The sequence below is a fragment of the Mesoplodon densirostris genome, chromosome 12, assembly GCF_025265405.1.
Source record: "Mesoplodon densirostris isolate mMesDen1 chromosome 12, mMesDen1 primary haplotype, whole genome shotgun sequence".
In the NCBI taxonomy this organism is placed as follows: domain Eukaryota; kingdom Metazoa; phylum Chordata; class Mammalia; order Artiodactyla; family Ziphiidae; genus Mesoplodon; species Mesoplodon densirostris.
In genome coordinates, this window is record NC_082672.1 from 81953063 (window position 1) to 81978207 (window position 25145).

At 44.6% G+C, this 25145-nt stretch overlaps 1 protein-coding gene across 1 annotated transcript in view; it reads left to right on the top strand.

The window, feature by feature from the left end:
• Nucleotides 1-25145, top strand: part of KCNQ5 (potassium voltage-gated channel subfamily Q member 5) — a 589895-nt gene that overhangs the window by 494882 nt on the left and 69868 nt on the right. The window contains exons 6-9 of the mRNA XM_060114492.1: nt 340-450; nt 6429-6524; nt 15770-15864; nt 20241-20267. Of these exons, the coding sequence (XP_059970475.1) occupies nt 340-450; nt 6429-6524; nt 15770-15864; nt 20241-20267 (329 nt within the window). The remainder of the gene's footprint in view (nt 1-339; nt 451-6428; nt 6525-15769; nt 15865-20240; nt 20268-25145) is intronic.

The window sequence follows — 25145 nt, forward strand, 5'->3', positions numbered from 1 at the left end:
TATTGTTTTGTGTACTGATCCAGTCCTGAATCCATAGTGCTATCATTTCTGTATTACTGATGGTTATCCACTTACTATATAATATAGCCTTTCTTTAAATGCACTTAGAAAGGATGGAAAATTGTGTTATAAGGGAGGAACAAGTATGTAGTTTATTCCTTTCCTTAAACAAAGAGAAGTTCTGTTATGCGTCATGGAAAATTAAAGCACAGTAATAAAATGCACCAACCAGACTGGTTGAATGCTGATTTAGTGGAAATGTTGCTTTGCCTCCTGTTCATGGGTCCTGACTTTCCTCTCAAGTACTTAAGCTGCACGTCCTATTTATTTTGTTTTTAGATAACATTGACCACAATCGGCTATGGAGACAAAACCCCCCTGACCTGGCTGGGAAGGCTGCTCTCTGCAGGCTTTGCACTCCTGGGCATTTCTTTCTTTGCACTTCCTGCTGTGAGTATCTTTGCAAAAATTAAGCACTTTCAGTTGGATCTGGGAGGTTTATTAGCACGAGCTTTCACAAAATGGTATGCGCTAGAACATAGCTATATCGTTTACTAATATCATTTTTCTGATGTAATGTTGACTTTTCTACATGTATCTAGTTGGATAATTTACAAAATACGGTCTTCCCTTGGAGTCGCTTAACTCGAGAGTCTTATACCAGCTGAGGCTTTAGGACCAAATGATAATTCAGGCAACACCACCTCTCAGTCAACAGGCTGCTAATACATTGAAAATATATGTAAAGATTTAAAGATATCCTCCTCTTAAACTGATGGCTCCCATTAGGTGCATAAGGCGTGCACTCCTGAAGAGATGCATGTGCCCACGTGGAGTATCTACCTCTCAGGTCCACTTGAGTGAAAAGCATACAAATTTAAAGGGTTTTTATTAATGTGTCAGATGATTTATTCCTTGTGTCATCATTGATTTTTGCTAACACCCAGTTTCTTATCAGAATGAAGAACACACTTCCCTTCTCTTAAGCTTCTGATTATTTTCTCCGTACTGGATGAAGCCTTCCTTTCTGATTGTTTTATCCTCTTGTGTCTTCAAAGGCCCTTGGTCAGAGTATTACCACTTGTCCCCGTCCCCAAGATCTCGCCTTTGGCTTCCCCTTATTGGAGAGGAGCCAACAAGCAGGACTGTGAGAGCTGTGGCCGCCGTCCCGCTTAGGGAACAGCAGCCTCGGTCTTGCCCCAGACACAGGCTGGCTCATGTCACAGCCTCTGCTGCAGAGACCCCGGGGCAGCCCTCCCAGGAGCCAAGGGGGTGGGGCCTTCAGCACCACAGCCTGTAGCTGCCGGGGCACCCCCTCTGCCTGGGACCCCTTGTCCTTCCTGTGGCCAGAGCTCAGCTCCAGCCTGACCAGCTGGTTGCACCCCGGACCATCCAAGGTCAGAGAATGGTCCCAAGAGACCACACGAGAGCATGGGCATCAGACCCCACTTTGAATCCGGGTTTGTCATGTGCTGCCCACGTGTGACTGTGTTGGTTTGCTAGGGCTGCTGTAACAAGGCATCACGGACTAGTTGGCTTGACTTAAACAACAGAACTTTATTGTCTCATAGTTCTGGAGGCTGGAAGTCCAGTATCACGGAGCTGGCAGGGCCGGTTCTTCCTGAGGGCTGCAAGGGAGGATGTGGCCAGGCCTCTTCCAGGGCTCCTAGACGGCAGTCTGAGCACTGTGTCTTCACATCATGTTCCCTCTGCCCATGTCTGTGTCTAGGTTTCCTCTTAAAAGGACACCAGGGGGGCTCCCCTGGTAGCTCAGGAGTTAAGAATCCGCCTGCCAGTGCAGGGAACACAGGTTCGAGCCCCGGTCCGGGAAGATCCCACATGCAGCAGAGCGGCTAGGCCTGTGAGCCATGGCCGCTGAACCTGCGCGTCCGGAGCCTGTGCTCCGCAATGGGAGAGGCCACAACAGTGAGAGGCCCGCGTACCGCAAAAAAAAAAAAAAAAAAAAGACACCAGGGAGGCTCCCCTGGTGGCTCAGGAGTTAAGAATCCACCTGCCAGTGCAGGGAACACAGGTTCGAGCCCTGGTCCGAGAAGATCCCACATGCCATGGGGCAACTAAGCCCGTGTGCCGCAACTACTGAGCCCACGTGCCACTACCACTGAAGCCTAAAGCCCGTGCTCTGCAACAAGAGAAGCCACCGCAATGAGAAGCCCGTGTACCACAAGGAAGAGCAGCCCCCACTTGCCGCAACTAGAGAAAGCCCAAGTGCAGCAAGGAAGACCCAACGCAGCCGAAAATAAACTAATTATTTATTTATTTATTTATTTTAAAAGCACACCAGACATACTAGGATAGGGCCACCCTAATGAGTTCACTATAACTTGATCACCTTCGTAAAGACCTTTTCTCCAAATAAGGTCACATCTGAGGTCCTGGTGATTAGGACTACAACCTATGAATTTTGGACACAAGTCAGCCCGAAAGAGAAACCCTGAGTACATTTCTTTATCAGTATCAGGTAGGTAAAATTATCACACCCAGAGAAAACCTGTTAAGACCAATGATGTAAGTCAGGTGCTTGTCACAAAGAAAATGTTCATGATGTGTGTGTTTCCTGCTGTGACAAAATGAAGCGGAATCCAGAGTCAGCTGAATCTGGCAACCTCAGCAGTTCAGACCAGAATTCAATTCTCTGCCCAGCAATTCAGTGGGCAGAGACCCACTCAATAACCAGATTCCCTACAGGAAGATACCTTTAGAAACAGTAAAATGTAGTCTTGCGCTCTTTTCCCAAAATAATGGCACAAAAGATCTGCCTCTGTTGTGTTTATACTTATCCTGAGGCCACACGTATAACAACCCGTGTGATCCCTCGAAGAACTACAGGCAGGGAAGGAGGCCCCCTCTGGACTGTCCCCCTGGGCACCCGTGTATGTGCCATCCTCCCAGGAGAGCCTCGAGGCTCGTTCATAACCTTTGCTCAATTTAGAGAAAAGTCTGGTAAACTGAGCTCTGTGGTTTCATACCTCTGAGGCTTATAGACAGCAATGTAGAAGTACGGTGATAGAACACACATTAGACCAGGAAGAGGTAACAGCAAGGGAGGGAAAAGAAAAGGGTAAGAAGTGAGCAGACATAAGTGTTCAAAGGGGTAAAGACCTGGGCCACTTGGCCTGAAGGTCAGCCCACCTCTGGGAGCTGGTGCTCCCGCCCAGGAAGGCGCCCTGACTCCATCCTGAGACCACGGACCTTCACAGGAGGTTCAACTGTGTGGCTGTTAGGTTAAGCGGCAGAGACTAAGTGGTCATTCTTGTAAAGGTTTCCCGATAAAGTGATTACAATTTTATATGCAAATTAAATTAACACATGTTGGAGATCTGAACATCTTGCTTGCATAGACCACGCCCTAACAGTGCCAAGCAAAGCAGACGTCACCGTGGATCTTTTCACTGCAGCCTCACGTTAGGTACTGAGTTCTTACTTGAATGAAAGACTCAGTGGCTCCTTACTTACACTGAGTTCTTACTTGAATGAAAGACTCAGTGGCTCCCGCATACGTTTCAATAAAACAAGGTGGCTGGAAATGCCGTTATGTCTTGTGCACCCGATGGGCTGGCAGGGTGTCGGATTGAAATTAGGAGAACACGTTGGCATTTTGCTGAGAAAAGTCAGAGGTGGATTGTGGCCCATCCCTGTTTGAGGTCCTTCTACCCAGGAGACCGAGGACCAAGAAAGAGAAGCTCCTTTCCCCATCTTTCCCTCAAAGCAGAAGGACTCTCCCACACATCACAGAGTCACACAGACCACCAACTCCACCAGGGGTCCCCTTCCCGGAGACCCCTGCCCAGCCTCGCCCTGTGGGGCAGGACTTTCTCCACCTGCGGAAGCCCCTTTCCTCCTGCTGAGAGGATCTTTCTGTCTAGCCTGTTCGCCAGGTGCAGGACTGGTGGGTACAGATAGGCTCTTCTAATCTGGAAGGGAGTATATTTTAACTATAATTAAACAAGGGATAAATATTTTAAACACTGACCAATACATGTTTCCTTTTTATTTGGTGTTTATGTAGCACTTCTAAAACTTAAAACCTCAAAATTTAAGTTATCCGATCTTAGGAAATGAATTAAGACAAAAATCAGTTTCTGAGACTTTGTATCTATCGGTATGGATACTGGAAGGAATAGCATGTAAGTTATATTTACATGTATATACTTAAATAACTTACAGGATATATATGTAACATAACAGGCTTTATTTTACCAGCCTTGTGTTTCTGTTTCTGAGCTGGGGACGGAGGGAGGTGGGGCAGGATTGGACAGCAGCCGTAAGAAGACGCTGAGCAGAGCTGGTGCGGTGACTGCTGTAATGGGCAGTCTGGCTCAGGAGACATGCAGCCGACATTTGCCATCTACTAGCGAATGTTTCTAAGCACTGCCAATGTGATTTTCACCACATTTTAGTTTGTTTGGCAGGTGCTAAGTCTGTGCTATGCAGGGCCTGGCCTGTCTTCATTTTCCAAAAGGGATCTAACTCTGAACTTCATATTTACATAATGAATGCTCAAAAATGGCAGCTATTGCTGCTAATTCAATGCCTACAAAATCTAAATTATGCTTCCTATGAGTGGATTATACACATCTACGCATATCATATGAATACATAATATACATAATATAAATATATGCTATAAATTCTGCTGTTTCATAGTCTCTTACATGTTTAAACTTCATGAAAAATGACATTAAAAGGAAAATACTTAAATTTTTCCTTAATGCTTTAAGGAGCAGCAAGAAATTTAGGAGTTATACGTAACTAAGTGTTGATTTGGATTTGCAAACAGAAGGCCGTTTTTATAACCTCTAAATGGAGGGAAATGTTGTTTAAATCTACAGATAAGATCCTACAGACCAGGTTTTCATAGAGCTTGGCATGTTCAGTCGCAGCCTGCATGTGGTGAGAACCTCAGGCTGCACAGCACAGTCAGTGAGGGAGTGAGCTGGGACAGACCTCAGACGCCGTTCCTCATCCCGCAGTGCAGCCACTCGTCCTGACCGATGGGGGAGTCGGTCACTGCTCGTTAAAAACAAGACTGTCATCATATAACTGCATTTTAAACAGAATTGTGTTATTTATTATCTGGTCATTGTCCCAGAGGTAACTCAGAATTGTGGAATCTCAGGATGAGAAGGAAGGTTAAAGGTTACCTAGAGCCCAAAAATGTCCTCGCCAAGTTTTCATCCACTGAGACCTAACATCTCCAAGGACTAGACCCATCACCCCCTCGAGCAGCCTGTACTATCTTTGAGTGACTTCAAACATGTGAAGAAAAGAAAAATTGGCGGTCCTTACCTGTGGCAAATACTGACTTAGAGCTTATAAAATGCCCGGCTGTAACCTAAGGGTTAGACTCCTTGAAGTTTAATAAGAAGCTAATAATTTATAGCTAGCAACTAAAATCCCAGACTTGAAAGCAGAGGGGCTCCGCATCCCACACCAGTAAAGTGGAGGCTTAGAGACAAAGCCCAGAGACTGAACTGAGCAAACTCCAAAGCCAACCTCAACTCAAGGCTGAGACGAAGCATCTTGATTCCACAAATTTAGACCAAAGCAAACTGAAAAGAGGGGCCATATCAGAGAGCCGGAAGTTTGGTAGATGGAGACAGCAGAAGGAAGCAAACCAGCAAAAGCTAGCATAAACCCAGAAGGCACTGCTCCCCTACCAACCCCCAGATCTGACAGGTGAGCCAGGGCCAGGAAGGCAAGCCACACGCAGAGTGTGCCGTTAAGACTCAGACAGACAGGAAGGTGCTTTGCATTGACCTGTGCTCTTGTCTTTACTGGACAGACACGCAAAATGGCAAACCTTCGACGTCTCCAAAACTGAGTGTCCGTCTCATCAGGACAACTGTCCTTCGCCGCTGTTACTTTCCTTTGGTAGGTGTAGAATTATAGCATCGCTGAGGATTAACCTTAAACGCTGCCTCCCCCACCATTTCGTGAATGGAATGTATAAAATCAGGTAGCATCGTCAAAGTGCTGGGAAAGCTCCCACGTCCACATCCGCGAGACAGGAACAGCCCCAAGTTCTAATCCCCCTCTGTCCACCACTGGATAGGACCATTCTCTCTGACTTAGGTGTAAAGAAATGCCACAGAGAAGGCCACGCAAAAACATTTTTTAAATGGTGATTTTTATTTGGAATTGTGGTGACTCCTCCTACCCCATGGGAGACCGTACGGCCTGGTGACTTCCGGAAGGGTAGACATCCTTCTGCTTCCTGCCCAGCTGCTTGCCGTTGGCCGACGTGTTATAGTAGAGGAAATCGTGTTTGTTTTAATGAGTTTAGAGACAGGTTGCATACTGTTCGCCTTTTCACAGACTCTTCTTAGAGGCTTTTTTAAAATGCTTGTATTGTTTAACGGTGTTTGGGGGAAAAAAGTTTTCAGTGCTATTTCCGTATTTTGTTGCAGGGCATTCTTGGCTCAGGTTTTGCATTAAAAGTACAAGAACAGCACCGCCAGAAGCACTTTGAGAAAAGAAGGAACCCAGCTGCCAGCCTCATCCAGGTAAACGTCAGTGTGCCGGGAAGACGGCAATACCTGTTTCTGCAGGCGCTGGGTCATGGGCCAGTCCCACTGTGCCCTTGCTTAGGGGGGCTGCTCTTTGGTTTTGTTTTTAAAAGTGAAGCTGGAACTTAATGTACAGTCTTAGATTTGGTCAAGTGCTCCCCACTCCCAAACAGAAAAAAATGCTATGTATTTTCAGCCAGTGGTCCACACTCTGTTCGGACTAAGTAACGGCAGCAGCAGAGCCATGCGGGGGTCAGCAGTCGCGTCGCTCCTGGGATGACCTAGTGTGTGTCATGCATTGCTTGGTGAAAGATCACTGCTCATTCAGTGATGGAGCAGGACACCGCATCGGTGCCCGCCTTGCAGTTCCGTTCTGCTGCTCGATGTGTGCCACCGTTCTGAGGAACAACGTATTTGTTTAGAATGTCAGGGTTTAGTACTTGTGGAATCACTTTTAATGCCACCTAGAGCAATAACTGGAAATTCTTATTTTAAGAGCTGGAATTACGGAATACATCGATGTTTGAACGTATGAAGTAGTAAGCATATTATTTGAAGCTAACTCATAATACACAGGTTGTTCAGCATTTAATCTTCGTTTCAGTCACTCCAGATTTGCTTCAGCAGTAAAAGGAACGCTTCTCCTTTTGTCCTCCGTACCTTTGGGGGGTAGAGCCACCCTAGACACAGTCTAAGAATCACAAACTATGTTTTCCTCTGGATCCATGCTGTGAGCTCGTATTGAATTATAGACAAGGTGATGATGTAATATCCCTCCATGCCAGGCAGCAGATGCCCCAGACCTGCAGAACCAGAGGGCTCAGGGCGGTGACTGAGGTTCCTGCTGCAGTGGCAGGCCCGTTGTTCCCACGCACCTTGCAGGTTCCAGTCAGGGGTGGACGGCAGCAACCACGACACAACCTCGACTCCGCAGCCTCTGCCTGTGGCCACAGGGTGGGGGGAGGCGGGGAGGGGCTACATCAGGAAGGAGACCCCTTTGTATCTGTGACTAAGTGAGGGTGTTAGTGTTTAGAGCAAACTGTTCTGTGACTCCTGACCATTGCGCATGACTTGTAATGCATGCCACCGAGAGGCTCTTGTTTTAAAATTTCCGGGTTTTAAAGGGGTGCCAAAGATAAAGTAAACTTTGTTTTCCTGAAGGAAAGACCCCTGAGTCGTAGGAGTTTAAGATCTGAGGCCGAATGACAGGGCCAGGATGAAAAGGGACGTCACACACACCGGGGTGCACACAAAATGCCCCAACAGAGAGCCTCCACCCTTTGGCACTTCTTAACTGCTTATGGGGTGTCCCCACACTTCTAAGGCATTTTTCTCCTTGCTATTTTTATCTTTCAGTTGCTCTTTAACGTATTCATCTTTCAGTTCTGGAAGAATGCTTTCCAGCCTGTGAATGCAGAGCTACTCCCTGGGTTCCTTGCATCCATTCGGGCTGCAAGCCCTGTCCACACAGGGAACCAGTGGTACACCTGACACATACCTAGGCTGCCTGCTCTCAGGAGCGTGGCCGTGCTGTTGGCATGGATAAAGTTCAGACTTATTTAATATCCTCGCGAAATTATTTACTAGCTTTTTGTATTGTATGTTTTCTCAATCAGCACGTACTCGAAGTACAACCACTTCTGTGTACAGATCCTTGATACTTCTGGGTATAAAAGGGGACTGCATCAAAAGAATCTTAGACCATCGGCCATCCTGTTGGAAAGTGAGCCCTTTGAGGAATTTCTGAGGCGTGGATCCCTTGTGATGACACAGAGCTTCCAGCTCTGCTGCCCAAAACAGTTGCCAAGAGCTGCAGGTGGATGTTTATGTTTAGAAATTCAGTTCCTGGGAGGCACCAGCCACGTCTCAGGTGTTCAGTAGCCATACATGGCTACTGGCTATCATACTGCACAAGACAGATACAGAGAATAATAGGAGAGACTTTCTGATCTATCTCATCATTATTAACTACCAAATTGTGCAAAAAATAAAAATTTCCAATTGAACGTGAAAACAGTTTACCATTCCTCCAGACAATCTTTGGACTGGAGGCATTTATACCAACAGGCTTTGGCCAACAGCCAAAGCAAGACAAGGCCTTCCTCTGAGGTCAGCCGTAAAAAGCGAAGAGGCTGATTGCAAAGTTTACTTAAAGATCTAGATTTTTATTTTATGGAACTGAGTTATGTAATATATATTGTGATCAATAATTGAACTTGTGCCAAGGTAGGTAACTGTGGAGTGAAATCATTAATTTTTTTTTTACTTAAAGCTCTAACTTGTGTGTTGTTCTGAACAAAAAAGAATATAAAATGAAAGGCTTGAAATGTTCAAGAATACCTTTAAATCTAATCATAGTTTCATTAATTACCAATTTAAAAAGTGATTGTTCCTCTGTCCAAATGTAATTTATTAGACATAAGAAGAATGATATAATTATTAAATGTATTCTTTGTTTTTCCTTGCTGTAACCCATGGCCAGAAGTCAGGGCTTTAAGCTTTAGATTATAGATTGCAGATGTTTATTTTAAGGATGCTTTAGATTAAACAACAAGCCTCGTTTGCTGATCCATGCATTTTCTTACCCAATAAAACTGCCTTGGTTTGCTGATCACACAAAGCGTCAAGACCAAGACCAGTCTCGTTTGTTTGGAGCCAGAGCCGCTGTCTTTGTAAAGGGCACTGGAGATGCCCAGATTGCTTTGTCGTTCAATCGGTGAGACAACTAAATTAACCAGCATTTCAGGGTTTTAGGGAAAAGTTTGAAACCCCAGCAGCTTTCAGTAAACCCAGTTGTGTCAACATCTTTGCATGATTCATTTAAATTAACTTTTCCTTTCAAGCGGAGCAGTCTAGGAAAAGAAAGCAGCCCTCAGTAACGTTTTGAATACGTGCCCCAATGTCACCACTTTTATTAATAATGCCTAAGACTTGCGAAGTGCTTCTATTCACAAGTGTGCAGAGTGTTTCTGCTACATTATGTCACTTGGTCCCCAGGACAAGCCTAGGGACTTGGCAAGAGGTAGGACTCAGGTCCCTGGTGTCAGAATCTGAATCCAGCACTCGAAGCCTCATGTATACATCACTGAAGCCTGCGGATTAGCATTTCAAGATCCTTCAGAAGTTCTGTGTGAGCGGTTTCCTTCTAGAGAGGTTGGTCCAGTTCAAGGTGCTTTATTGGAAACAGAAACAGGGGAATTAAGTACAAGTTTGTGAAATGAATGCTGACAGGTGGGCTTATTTTCCTTAGGGAAGAGAGTGGAAGATGCTGCTCTGGGGAAATTTGTTGTCCCCAAAGAAAAACAAATTATGTATTGAAACTTCGGCTTCCTCTAGTGAAAGTACTGAGCCTTCCAAAGTGAGACCACTAAAATAAACTCAAGCCACATATACAGAGCTTATACAGCCTTTGTAATAATGCTTTAATCATGAATAAGGACAGATTGAGAAAAAAAATTCCTAGATGTGGAAAACATGAGAGCAGAAAAATAAGAAAACAGAAAAGGAGATAAAACTGTGAAAATCTCCCCCAAAATAGAATAAAAAGACAGAGATGGAAAATAAAAAACAGTAGGAAAATTGGGTGACACTTCCAGGAGATCAAATATTCAGCCAACAGAAGTACCTCAGAAAGAATACAGGGAAACTAAGTGTGGAATTTTATCAAATAAATATTCTATTCTGGTTCCCCAAAAATGAGGGGCAGGAGGGGCCACAGTAAAAGGCCCCCCAAGGACCCAGCACTGTGAACAAAAAGCTTCACACTGAGGACGCCCTTGTGAAATATGAGAACTCCTGCAAGAAAGGGGATCCTAAATGCTTTCGGAGCAGAACATACCCAAAGGGTCCAGAATCTGGATTGCATGGATTTCTCATTAGTAACCTTAAAATTAGAAGACAGTGGAACCATACTTTCAAAATTATGGAGGAAAATTATCTCCAACCTAGAATTCTATATTCAGCCAAATTATCCATGGGGTATGGGAGTAACATGAAGACTCTTTCAGATATGCAAAACCTCAAAACTTTACCTACCATTTACCCTTACTCAAGAAGCTAATATCACATCATCTTTATCAATTCATCTACCGATGGGCACTTGGGTTGCTTCCGTATCTTGGCTGTTGTGAATCATGCTGCAGTGCACATGGGGGTGCAGATATCTTGTTTTCATTTCCTTTGGATATATACCCAGAAGTGGGACTGCTGGATTATATGGCTATCCTATTTGTAATTTTCTGAGGAGCCTCCATACTGTTTTCCTTTGCAGTATATATACACAATGGAATATTATTCAACCACGAGAAAGAAGGGAATCCTGCTATTTGCAACACACGGATGGACCTAGTTATTATGCAGAGTGAGAGAACCAGACAGAGACAGACAACTACTGCATGGTCTCACTTATATGTAGAATCTAAAAAACTTTTTTAAGTCAACCTCCTAGAAAGAGAAGCAAAAAGTGGTTTCCAGGAGCTGGAAGGTGGGGGAAATAGGGTAAAAGGGTACAAACTTTCACGATGAGATGAATATGCCCTGAGGCTGTAATGTGAACCATGGTGACTATAGTTGATAACAGTGTTGTATAATTGAAATCTGCTAAGACTGTAGAACTTAAATGTGCTCACACCAAGAAGAGATATATGTATGTGTATAACTGAATCACTTTGCTGTACACCTGACACTATCACAACATTGTTAATCAACTATACTCCAATATAGCAATAAAATAAAAAGTCTTTAAAAATGCATTTCAAAAAAACCCCCAAAACAAACAAGCAAAATGTTCTCACACCAAAAAACAAACAAGCAAATAAATACATGAGGTGATGGATGTGTTAATTACCTAGATGGGGGAAACCCTTTCATAATGTGTACATATATTAAATCACCATGATGTAAGCTTAGAAGATCTCACAACTGTATATAGGTCAGTTATACCTCAATAAAGCTGAAATGGGAAAAAAAGGAAAAGAAAAAGAAAAACAGGAGAAGCTACTTGGGTAGAATTAATCCTCCAAAACAAGGAGATGAACCCAGAAAGGAAGGAGACATGGTGTTCCGGGAACAAGAGATCCCACCCAGGGAGGAGTGAGGGGACCTCTAGGCTGTTGCTGAGGGGCAGTCCCAGGGCCAGAGATGCAGGGCCGGAGAGCAGAGAGCCGGAGGGAGGTCGGCAAGGAGACACAGCTTTCGTGATGTATCTGACAAGTGGAATTTTAGAGTTCTGTTGGAGAGTTCAGGCATGTTTTCCTCCTAGGTGCATAAAGGCAAATCAAGAAATTAAAATAGGGCAATACTAGCTCCAAGAGAAACCGAAATAAATTACACGGGAAAGAAAAAAGTAGTCAGTGGTCCATCACATTGCTGAGCTGGGAACAGTAGTTACGGGGTCAAAGCAATGCAAACACTAAGTAGTGTTCACTAACTAAACACTTAACGAAAAGTTAACTAAAATTAAATAAAAACTACTGGTAGGGTGAGATCAGGGGAAGGTGTGTACATGGCTATGTCACTATCTTCCATGGTAAGAAAATATAAAACTTCAAAGAAATATGAGAACAATCCTTAAAAATAAGGATTCTTAAAATTAGAAACAGAAGCTATACAAGTTGAAGGGGTTGCCACTAAGGAACAAAAATGAGTGAGAAGTAAAGTGGGGAAAGCGATATTACTGGTTTTCACCCTAAATCTTTTCATTCTCCGGCTTCTAAAATTCTATACCTTGAAAAAAATCATTCCATGTTGATTATACCTTTGGATGCTCAGCTGGAATTAAGGTTTCCAGAAAGGGTCAAATGCGCCATAGCTGTAATGCTCCAGACAATGCAGACTAAATACTCCCTGAAACGTAACTATACTGACATTGCGCTTTTAGCTCTGGACCAAAGTGTGAACTTGTTTGGCTACCTTGAGCACCAGGGTCGCAGAGTAAATGGTGAATTTGGCTTTCATGTTGCTTTGTGGTGACTTTTCCTTGGGAGTGTGTGTGCCATGTAAATTAAATCCCTCTGGGCACTTTCTCTTGCCAACCACTGTGTGATTTTAGCTTCAAGTAGAGGAACGCTGGCTCCTCAATCACATGCTTGTGGCCTTGGGTTCAGCTTCCAGAAGCTGAGGGAGAGCTGAGGCCAGGACAGTGTGATTAGAGGGTGAGAATAATAGGTACCCGCTCCACTGCCACTCGACTGCGGACTGGTATCAGCCCCGAGGGAGATGCCACTTGCCCTCTGTTCCTAATGAAGGGAATAAGAGCTTAGCTGTTGAGATCAACTTGATAGAAAAAGAGCAAGAAGCCAGATCTCACTGTTAAGAAAATTTTCAGTTTTCTAAGCGTGGCCACTTTTGCCCCCAGTTCTTTATAACTTTGGCAGGTAATGTCTTGGTCCCATTTTTTGTCATATTGTTGTTTGGGATTTTTTTCCACTGATATCTAGTAATGCCCAGGCCTGCTGTGTGCTTCTCACTTTTACATGAGTCCTGCTCCCACCGTATCCAAGTCCACATATATCTGATGCCTTCTATTAAAGTTGTTTAATTAAAGCAGCCCTGGCGGGGCTCTGGCCTTCACTACAGAAGAAGCTGCAATCATAAACCCATGTGTCTTTATTGATGACTCTGAATCACTCTGTAGATTGTGAGTGTACAGCACTTGCAAAAACTAACATTTCAGGGTGATACAATGACCACTGCTTTGTTCTCTTGGCATCTTGTAAGATACCAAGATGCTTAGCATAGTTCTGAGGGATTTGTAGTTTCAGCCAACATGAGCCATGGGATGAAGGCTCCAGGCAAGGAAGCTGGCTTCAATTATTTAAACCTTCCTTAATAATATAAAACCCCTCAGGTCCTACCATATATCTTCCGAGTTTTTTATATCACTTCTTGAACATCTTAGGTGCGTAGGGAATGCAGCACAGACCCTAGAAAACTGCGCTGCCGTTGTCACCAGCAGCCGGAGAAAGAAGCAGATGGTGGTCAGCACCCCATGCACCCTCGCTCCACTTCTGCCCCTGGGGGAGCTGCCCCGCCGCCTTCTAACTGCAGGGATTGGTTTCCCTGCTTTTGTCCTTTATGGAAGTGGAGTCACACCACAGCTACTCTTTTGTGTCTTGTTCCTCTCACTCAGCAGTATTCATGTAAAGTCCATCCACACTGTTGGGTGTAGTTATAGTGGACTGTTCCTGTGTGCTGATCCACTGTGCTAGCAGTCCACAGCTCACCCATGTATGGGCCTGCTGACGGCTGCTTGAGCATTTCCAACTTTGGTTTATTAAGAGTACTGCTGTTTAGACACAGAAAACAAACCTATGGTTACCAAAGGGGAAAGGTAAGAGGGAGGGATAAATTAGGAGTTTGGTATTAACATGTACACACTACTATATATAAAATAACCAACAAGGACCTACTGTATAGCACAGGGAACTCTACTCAATACTCTGTAATGGCCTATAAGGGAAAAGAATCTGAAAAAGAATAGATATATGTATATGTATAACGAAATCACTTTGCTGTACACCTGAAACTAACACAACATTGTAAATCAACTATACTCCAGTATTAAAAAAAAAAAAAAAAAAGGGTAGTGCTGTTTAGACTCACAGATGGAGAGAACTACTTAGTGGTTACCAATGGGGAGAGGGAAGAGGGAGGGGCAGGATAGGGGTCAGGGATTAAGAGGTGCAAACTATTATGTATAAAATAAATAAGCTACAAAAATATATTGTACAACATGGGGATTACAGCCAATATTTTATAACTGTAAATGGAGTATAACCTTTAAAAATTGTGAATCACTTTATTGTATACCTGTAACTTATATTGTACACCAACTATACTTCAATAAGTAAACAAATAAGAAAATTCATATTAAGATTTAAAAAAAAGAGTAGTGCTGTTTTGAACATTAGAGTACACATCTTTTGATGAGCTTGTGTAAGCATATTTGTTGAGTCTACATGCAGGAGTGTGTAGCTGTATCGTAGGGTATATATACTTCAGCTTTAATAGATACGGCCAAAGTTTTCCAAATTAGTTATGTCAACGTTTAACTCTTTTTTCTGCACACACGTATTCAGTGATATTGTTAGGAAAAGGAATATTATTAGGTCACTGTTTTCTTCATTGTAGGTTTCAAAATCATGAGTGATGGTAGGACAGGGGCATGACCTGTTTATGTGAATTAGTCACACAAAATAGCATGTTCTGATTGATGAATTATAATAAAAATGTTCCTCTCAGGAGAGTGACGTAAACACTTGGTCACTAGAGATGTTTGCAGACCTATTGCAAAGGAAGAGATTCACCAGAATCTCTATGGAAAGTAAGTTCAGGCAACCTCTGAAATGGACAGTTCAGAGGGAAGCTGTTCCAACCACGGTCACCCAGCAGTCAGCAAAGGACCGTGGAAGGGATTCTAAGACCAACAGCCAGGCAACCTGAGGTGATGTCTCACCTCTGCCAGCCTTGTGTTAACCTCTTAATTTATCTGAGCCTTTATTTTCTCTTCTACAAAATAAGGGTCATAAGGGTCTTAATCCACACTCTGTGGGGATTACGTGAAAATACTTTGTATTATATATATATCAGGTATAATTCTATGAAGTACACAGAGCTTGTGTTTCACATCAAAGAGCTCTAAACGTGTTCTTAGACCCCAGCATTCAATCCTTAAGTGCTTTACGATCATACTCCTGAGAATACATTTCCCCACGTTGTTTTAGGCCTGCCTTTTATCTCCGCCTTCGTGGTTAGCCTTAGAAGTACCACATGGTTCAACCGCAGGGGATTTCACTACATCGTTAACATGCCCTGGCGGTCATCAGTTTACTAGCTAATTTACTAGTTGCCTTCTGGATTTCCAGGGTCCTCTGCCTGTGTCTTACAAGTGGTGATTAAGGGCACGCCGTGGCTCCCGGGAGGCACAGTCGGTCACGCTCGGGTAGCTCGCCTCCCACGTCTCTCCCTAACCAATCCCCAAACTCCTCTGTGTTATGCTTTGTGGTACTTCTGCTTCTGATGTGAGTTATTCTGAAAAGCAACTCTATGGATGTGGCAGAGTATATTTCACAGCCAGGCGAAAACACCCAAGCTTCTTCACCCTTCGGACATTTATCAGGACTGAACATGGCGAGGAAAAGATGCTTAATCTGTATTAATTTACTAATCTCCCTTTTCCTTGCATTCTCTCTCCTCCTCTCTTTTGTTTTTCTTTCTTATGTCCCCGCGTATGCTGCGTGCAGTGCGTTTGGCGTAGTTATGCAGCTGACGAGAAATCTGTCTCCGTTGCAACCTGGAAGCCGCACCTGAAGGCCTTGCACACCTGCAGCCCCACCAAGTAGGTGTCAGTGCGACAGTCGGGGCTGTAGTCGCGTTTCCTTAAGTTTGTAAAGCAAACCACACACACGCGCGCACACACACACACGCACACACGGGTGTCGATTCGGGGCTTGTCTTATCCTCTGTTGCTCTTTGAAAGATTCAAAGCTGTTTGGTAACAACTCAGGTGCAAAACTAAATGGATTCTGTATCATTCCTCACCATCCACAGACTGGGCTTGAATATGAAAAGCATCTAAACTTTATAGAGATTTATTTTTACTACTTCATGCTTATTTTCTAATATCTCATTTCGTAAAGCCCACCAGAATTCCTAAGGTAAGTGCCTTGGTTCTTGAAAAACAATGACTGTTTAAAACTCCCCCCGTCCCCTGACTCCAGGCGGGGCTGCTTGGGGAGCATCACGTCTGCACATTTAAGTCCCTTAAGGTCATTCCTCCTCGGGATCCCCTTACAGGATGGGCCTTGAGCTTCCACTTGCAGATCAAACCAACATCAGCAGCGAAAAAAGAGAAGAGGTGGAGTACAGTGAGATGATAGGACCACTCAGAATACAGCTTGGAATTAACATTCAAAATTTTAAAGAGATGTTACTTCCATTCACATTTCATTGGACGAAGCAGGTCACCCAGCCGTGCTTCAGCTCGGGGGGGAGGGGAGGGACTAGGAGGGAGGTGCAGCCCCCCTGTCCCTAGAAGGGAGGGGGCTGGAAAGGTCACGCACAGGCCTGACGATTGCCTCAGCATTTTTAATTCCCAAACAATCCTTAGTCCCAGAAGCCTGGACTCCAGTTCAGCTCGCAGACTAAACCATAATCACCATTTAATGAAAGAAATCCTCAGTGAAACAAGAAAAGTAAGCCAGGGACAGCCCCCTGTGAGTCATCTGCTGGACTAGTAGTCGGTCCCCCGGGTTGTGCAGAGTTCTCGGACAGCTCAGCTGACTTCGTGCGTTTGAGCACCTGCTATTTCCTTTCAGAGCCCATCAAGGCCTTAGTCCCAGTGGCTTCACGGGATTGGAGGCAGCTGACTAGTGTGACTCAGAGAAACCTCTTTTCCCAAAGTGCAAGAGAACCAGCCGGGAAGACCCTCACGGCCGGTTCTCCAGAGCCACCGCCTCCAAGGAGGTCTGCAGGGCCATCGTGAGCTCACGGGATCTGTCATTTGCTTCCCTGCCCAGCCCTGGGCCTTGGCTTCCCATGCACAAGGTGAAGGACCAGAGCTGGCCAAGGTCACCTCTGACCCTATGGGACACACCTCCTAGAGGTCAGGGTCAAACCTGTGCCAGCAGCTGTGACAGAGATTCATTGACCCCAGGATGTTAGAGCGGGTGCGGCCTAGTGTACATATGGATGAGAAGTCACTTTGCATTTAGATCTTAAAATGTAGGGAAATTCCCTTTTTGAGAATTAGACTCTTTCTAAGGTGTAGTATTTTAAAACAAGAAAGGAATATAACTCGTGTGCCATCTGTTCCTTGAGGGTATGAATCAAAAACGGGAACTGTATGGAAATTGTACATCTCGTCTTTATGAAGGTTGCTAGGTAATGTGTAAAAAGGCTAGTGGGAAAAAAAAAAAAAAAAAAAGTTCCCAAGTGACGGGGAGCGTGGGCTATTATTTTATTATATGTGATTATTTGGCTTCCCACTTCCTGCAGTTTTTGGATTAAAAGTCATCCTGCAGCCTGGAAAAACTATTCAATAATGAGTCAGATTCTCCCAGGGCATAAACTATTATTTTACTCCCGTAATTCTCTCTTTTTTCTGTTGTTCTCCCAGGGCATAAACTATTATTTTACTCCCGTAATTCTCTCTTTTTTCTGTTGTTTTCCCTGTTTCTAGTGGGGACGGGGATGGAGGAGCGTGTATGCGGACACCTGCCTCCATCCTGTCCCTCTGTAGCTACTAGGCCTCAGCCCCACTCTCCTCTCCCTGCGCCCTGCTTAGCCTCTGGGTCTCGGCCTTGTTTACTGAGGAACGCGGCTGTTTGCCCAGGAGGACAAGGAGTGCCCCTGCACCTCTCCCTTCAGCCGTAGTTACTGTTCCAAACTGCAGTGATTCTTAATCTTTGTTGTTCTTTGTTAAACCATTAAGAACATGGTGGTAATTATGGACTCTTTCCCAAGAAAAATATTCAACGCATAAAAAATCGAAACTCTGCCTACAAATTTTAGTGTATTCACAAACTCCCTGAAGCCAAGTTCAGAACCTTTGCTCTGGAAGCAATCCCGCTTTCATCAAATGTGTAGGTTTGTGAGGAGAATAATTTACAGTGACTTAGAGGGTTCGTTTTACATTTATAACTAACTGGCTTAGCGAGTGCAGGGTGATACAGTAAGAAATAGACCAAAAGTTCTTCCTTACATCGTGTATTTCCTATAACGTTTGGGGTTGAAGAACTTCTGAAGGGAAAGATCGTTCACGCCTCCGTGCGTTCGTGCAGTCAGTGCTCACTGAGCACAGTCAGAGAGGAAAATTTTCCCTCTGCCCTTCTGGGTTCTTCTGTCTGGTCTGAGGATTAAATTGACATGAGACAGATTAACAGGAGAAAATCAAACAAGAGTTTAACAACATGGATACGCAGGAGAGACCCAGGAAAACTGAGTAATTCCCCCAAATGGGCGAAACCCTCTCGTCAAACACCACCTTCAGCTAAAGACAAAGGAGGATGTTGCGGGGGCTAGTTTGGGACTCAGAGGGGAGAAGCGCAGTTCACACGGGGATGGGGAAGCGGGTGTTTCCTGGGCCAGAAGAGACAAGGGGCAGAGTTCCTCTGATGGAGACACTCTCACCTCCAGGCCCTGCTGAGTCCCCTCCACACCTGGCCCGTATTCTTTACAGACCTCTCTGGCGACAGCTTTTTTTCAGGGGGAACAGGTACTTTATCTCAATTCTTTTAGGCAGTTAAGGGAGAGATAAGAAAAACTTCCTGAGACTTCTGTCTCTTAAAAATAATCAGCCTGAATTTATCCTCATGCCAAAGAGACACACTTTGGGGTGCCAGATTTTTGGGGTGCCACATTCTGCTCCCCTATAGCACCGACTGTGTGCACAGCACTGTTCCAGGCACAGGGAATGCAGCAGTGGAGGAGAAAAACCAACAGAATCCCAGGCCTCAGGGAGTGTATATTCAAGAGATACTAGGAAGAGATAGTAAAAATAAATAAGCAAAATATATAATAGCATAGATGATGCTAAGTGCTAAAGAGAAAAGTAAAGTAGGGAAGGAATTGGGGGAGCGTTCGGGGCTGCAATTTTAAACAGCTGGTCAGGGGAGAGATGGTATTACCAAAAACAGCAGCAGCACTAATGACGTTATCAGTAAAAACACCCACCCGTGCTCTCGCCCCCCCAGTTTAGAGACACAGTGGGGTGCGCTGACTGCACGGGCTCATCCCAGGGAGTAGGGTGGTGTGCCAGCTGTGTGGGGTGGGAGAGGCCATGCTGCTCAGACCTGCTGGACACCCTCCTTTCTGGTCCCGTTCGTCTCTCACGTGCACTTGGAGGTCTTAGCAGTTGCTATTTCCAAGTTTTGTTTTAACGACAGAAGGATTTAGAGAAGGAACTCCTTGATTTTCATCACAAAGGGAGTGAAGGCTATGCAGGGGTGAAGCACAGGTAAACGTTCTATTCTGGGAAATGAGTCAGATTGTCTGTGAAGCTTCAGGGAGTCATCAAGCTCCTAGGGTGCCACGTGGTACCTTAGGGTTAGAATTCAGAGATTACCAACTCCAGCACCTTCAGTTTATTCATAAGGGCACCGAGACCCACAGGAAAGCAAGACTCCTGCCCAAGGACAGCGCATTTGCCAAGAGCAGGGACCCCATGCCATGTTGCGTAGACCCGAACTTGCTCAAGTGGCTTATTAGACCACCCAACACTGAGCTAGGTTGTCTGTGTGCCTGATGCCCTGCAAGGGCATTCATACTTTGTACAGCACAAAAACAAAATCTGCCCCAGCAAGTGACGGAGACACAAGACCACGGTCACAGATGAACTAACCCAGATTGAGTCTGCCTGAACCACAGGGACTCCAGCTTCAGCACAACCCACACCGCCCTTCTGACGGTCTCTGCTGATGCTGGTTAGACGAGAACCACTTTGCCTAAACCATGGATAACCTAGGCTGATGAAGAGTCTATAGTTTTTGGTCACATGTGGGCAGTATTGACTGTGCTATCTTGGGTCTGTACCACCAAGAATATATGTCAGAAATTTGGGTACCTTTATGATAAAGTGTCTTGCTTGTATGGCTCTTGCTCGGAAAGGATTAATTAAGGTACTTCATTCCCCAGTCTCCAATTTGGTCACTATCAAGGGCTATAAATGTATTCACCATTTATCGTCATTTTTCTTCTGTCTGCACGCACCTGGAGGAAAGAGCAAGGGGAAGCGTCAAGCAGGTTTGTGATTTCTGTTCTGCTTCGTGTTTGTTGATAAATCTGATGCCTGACAGATGTTTTAAATGCGTGTGGTGTGAGTAAAATCAATCAACAAATACAAGATGGTTAAAAGGGACCTTTCACAAGATTGCCCTGCAAAGGTTGCTGTCTTATTGATTTCCACCCCCAGCCCCGCCTTGGGAGCATAAGTGTCTTTTCCTGACTCACTCACTGCTTTTTACAATCTGAAGAGCATGGGATGTTTAGGGTAAAAATAATAATTATGGTCTTTGGCTGTTCCTTGCTACTGTTTTCCCAGACAGAAGTCTTACCCAAGTATTCAAATCCCATGAAGCAGGATAAGATACACTCCCCTTCACCAGGGTCCTTCTTATAAAGTGAGAAACTGTATGCTTTGGGGAGGGGGTAGGAGGGAGGGACAAAACGAACCCTGTGTCCAGGAGGTAAGAACACTCTCTGTGCAACATCTCCCGCTCATTCAGGGCTGAGGTCTACTCAGGTGATCTGATCCAAACGAATAGCCCCCTTCCTTGAGGAAGAAGAGAATCCTCCTGGACACTTCACCAGATCAGCTACACTGTATGGTCATTCTTTCGTGCCTTAGAAGGAAATGCTGTATCAGACTGAATAGCAGAAAACTAGACCCAGAGGGAAAAGGAGCTGAAAGAGAACAGTTGAATCTGGGTTCCTGAGTGCCAGGGAGGGTCTGGGTTTGGGGGCAGAGCCCTGGAGGACAGGGCAGGCGGGTCCCAGCACAGGTGGGGTGACGGGGGACAGAGGCGGGACCAGCAGGGAGTCCCAGGCACCTGGAATTCCTCTCCACAAGGGACACAAGGCTTTTCCTGTCACTGCCACCCGTTCTAGTAATGAGGAAACACAGGCAACCCCTGCCCAGGGCTGGCCAGGGGTTGATCCTTTAGCTCGGTACTGATACACTAATGACACATTTATTCATGTCCTGAAATCAGTTTTGAGAGTTCTCTTGAGGTGATGAGTCTCTGGGTCATCCATTTCTGCATTATCTCAGTTAACACTTAAAACGCTTATGAACCGAAACATAAACGCATTCGTTTACGATGGGAGGCGGGCATGGTCGGACGCACCCACTCCTCCAGGGTAGGGAAGCCTACACAGGGGGTGGTGCTAGAGACCCTTCTCTTATGTGGCAGATAGAGAGCAGAAGGCATGGGCTATTCCTGGGTGGTATTTCCAGAGAGTTTTAATAGCTTGAAGAGTTACTCTTCTCCATGTTAGAGATATTTGTGCCCAAAGAGAGGTTCTGGGCATTAGAGCCTGGAAGAGGCAGGCTGAATAGCCCTGACGCTCTGGTCCTCCTTTGTGTAGACTCCACGCAAACCCCACCCTCCTTCTGTGTGGAAACTACTCAAGAAAAGTTAAACAAAATAAATTATAGCCATTATAAGCTGTTTTAGTCTCTTTGGGGACATTTGACGTTTTCCTTGTCTTGGGAGCTATCCATTTACAGACTATCTCAAAGAGGAACCTATCAATGTACAGTTAGTGTTAAAAAAAAAAAAAAAAAAAAAAAAGAGGAACCTATCTCCAAGTCCTAAGGGCAGAGACCCTCTTTGGCAGGGACTCTGCAGCTACCTGAGAATCAGGTCACCTGTCTCGGTTTCATCCTCCAAAGGGGACATTTGCAAATCGTGTGGAGGTGTTTGCTTCAGCACAGCCTCTGTGGCGGCGCTGAGTGAGGGGCCACCTTGGGCTGACAGTGATGCTGCACTTCTTCCAAGGTCCCCAAAGCAGACAGCACAGGCAGAACCCAGGTGGTCTAGCTGCCGCCCCTCGGTCCAAACACAAACCAAAAAGACCACAACCAAATGTTTTAAATGTCATGATGTTAAAATCTATTCTGCATGCTTGGGACTGAGGCTGTCAAAGATCACTCCCCTGTAGGCAGGTATGCATGGAATATACATGGAACCACTGAGCTGCGCTGTTGACTCAGAGAATCACACAGAGACTTCTGGCTTCTCTGTGGTCATTGGACATTTGGCAGAAATCACCATGAACACACCGTGTGTTCGTGTGTGGCACACGTGCCTTACTTCACGCTTCACCCACACGCACTCGGGTCTGCTGTCTTCCGGTTACACATCACGGCACCATGTGTGAAGCTATGACAGGGCATGTACTCAATAAATACCCCTTGGATGGAGTAATAAAATGCCCCTGACCTCCAGTACTTTATGCGAAGAGAGATAAAACACCAACAAAAGAGGTAAAGAGGAGGAATATAAAAAGAGAGAAAATGAAAAATTAAAAACATGTCAATAATCTGAAGGAAATAAACTGCAGCCCCGCTTGAATATTACCTTCTCTTCCCCGTGCTGTGGCCCTGAAAAGAACAAGACTGCCTAGTGGATGCAGTATATTGTAACAACAATAGCAACATCTCAGGAAATAACAAAGTTGCCCTCACGCCAGCGAATCCGCTCAGAGGAAATGCATCCTGATGAGAATTCCCCCTTGGAAGAAGCAGCTCTGGGTCCAGAATATTGCCGGTGGGCGCTGGACCCAAGTTCAGACGGACTGACCAGCACAGTCCAAGTGCAGAGCCTTTACTGCTTGGGCCAAGGCTGTATCGATGTGATTCAGATAGACCAGCGTAGATGTGCTGCAGCTAACTCTGTTATCCTCCAGAGCCTGGAATCTCCTAAATCCTTCCTCAGGGGGGTTCTCTGTTCTGAGAGCTGGGACGGACCCAGATGTAGAAGAGTCGAATACAGCAGCCAGCGCCCCTCCCTGCACTGGTGCCCTCTGACTGAGGGGCCAGGATTGTAGATCAGGCCTCTCTCTGCAGGATGGAGTAGGCACCACACACGCTCACGTATCCCCCTGGGGAACTGGGTTCCCTGCTTCGGGACATTCTTTTTAGATTTTGTCTTTCTACACTGAGGTTAGGATATGTTTTCTAAAAATTCATGTACAGCATCTTGGGCTAAGGAAAGACACCCAGCCCCAAGATGGTTACATGTTGTTTGTGACAGATCCAAAATTTTTCTTTAAAAATACAACTCGTCAGGGAATTCCCTGGCGGTCCAGTGGTTAGGACTTCCACTGCAGGGGCATGGGTTCAATTCCTGGTCATGGAGCTAAGATCCCAAAAGCCACGCAGTGCGGCCAAAAAAGAAAAAAGAAAAAAAAATACAACTCGTCAGTCTCCAAAAGAGCTTTTTAATCTAGCTCAGCTGAACAGGAGTGAACATCGGTACAGGGTCAGGTGTGAATCCCCATTCATCTCAGCTGAGCCTGCTTTGTTCCTCAGCTGAAGCCATAAACCCAGCTTCTTGGGCATCATTTCATCATTCACTTGTTTCCCTCTATCTTCCCACTAAAACAGTTCTAATCTCATATGTGGTGGTAAATGGTGTGTATTGATTTTATTTTAATTCATCATTCCATTAAGTAATTTTTCCAACTCATTTTTTAAGCTAGACGGTTCTCTGTTTGGGTATCAATTGTCACTTTCTGAGAAGAGAATCTTCCCGTAAACCCATCCAGCTGGATTCAGCCGGTATCCTCACCTTTTTCTCTTCCTCCTTGACAAGGTTGATGAGGTTGTTAGTCATCACGATGGTACAAGGAAGCTTTTACTTCTTCCTACCTGTTAAGTTTTTATTGCTACAGGTATCGATCATACATCAGAGACTTGGGGATTATCTGTGAATCTCATTGCCTCTGCTTTACTCTATCTCCTTAATCAACACTTGGTGGCCCTATGCCTGCTTTGTAGTTAAACTGCCTTAACGCACTTTATGAGCCACTAAGGGAACCCTGCTGGACTTTCTAGGAGACTCTCTGAAGTTGCTTGAACAGGTACTTGTGAGACCGTTACAAAGATGGGTATCTTAAAAGTTAAAGCATAAGTGATACTCTTTTATTACATTTCATCCTGTGCTGTGATCCACCAGGTGCTTTGCCGGAACTGCTCCTGGCGTGCTTGCCTTTATTAGGTTCTGAGAAGTGTGAGTCTTGGGAGAGAATCTAGAACACTGATGGAAAACTTTGTGCGCTCATATTTCTTCTGCATTTATTTTCCACTGTTTACATTTTCTTTCTTCTGTGTACAGTGAATGATCTACATGTATTGTTAAACTAAACTCAGTGAGACAAGACCGCTTTTCCTTTTTCAGTGTAGTCAACTTGTATCCTTATTGGCAAAAGGCTAGGTTGTTTCAAAAACATTTTTTTAAATGGTCTCTCCTTCTGTTCACCTTTATTGATAGAGGGAAAGGATTTAGTCTTTTAAAAACACATAGTAAGACTTAATACAAGAAAAATGCTTTTTTTCTTATATTCAACCTAGAATATTTTCTTCTGTCTTTTGGCACATGCGTTCTTACAACTGGTTATGTATATTAACTACAAATGCAGGCTTCATACAAATCAAGATTATTTTTAATTTCAAAGCAATTAATGTTATTTATTTCATTGATTCCTATAAGTATTTATCTTTAAAAGTTCTGGAATATTTTACTCCTCCATCATTTATACTATGTTGCATTGTTATTTACTACAAAGGTTGCTATATCCTAAAATATTTATATTCTTATTTTCGTATGAAACAGATGCTAAGACATAGACTACCATCGTTTGGAATGCCTATGTCATCTAATTATTTCTACTTAACCATTAAGAGCACTGGATCTGTTTCGAGCAGCACAATTAAATTACACAGTTTGTCCTTAGTGTTTAACTAGTCCTTGTACTAACATATGAAAAACAATGAAGCCAAATGGCTTTGTTTTTCAAGAAAGACCACAAACCCCTGAGCACTTTCCTGGTGGTGACCACCTAGTAACTGCTGCTGTGTCTCCTCACTCCTAGTAAGGTCTGTAGTCATAAGCAGAA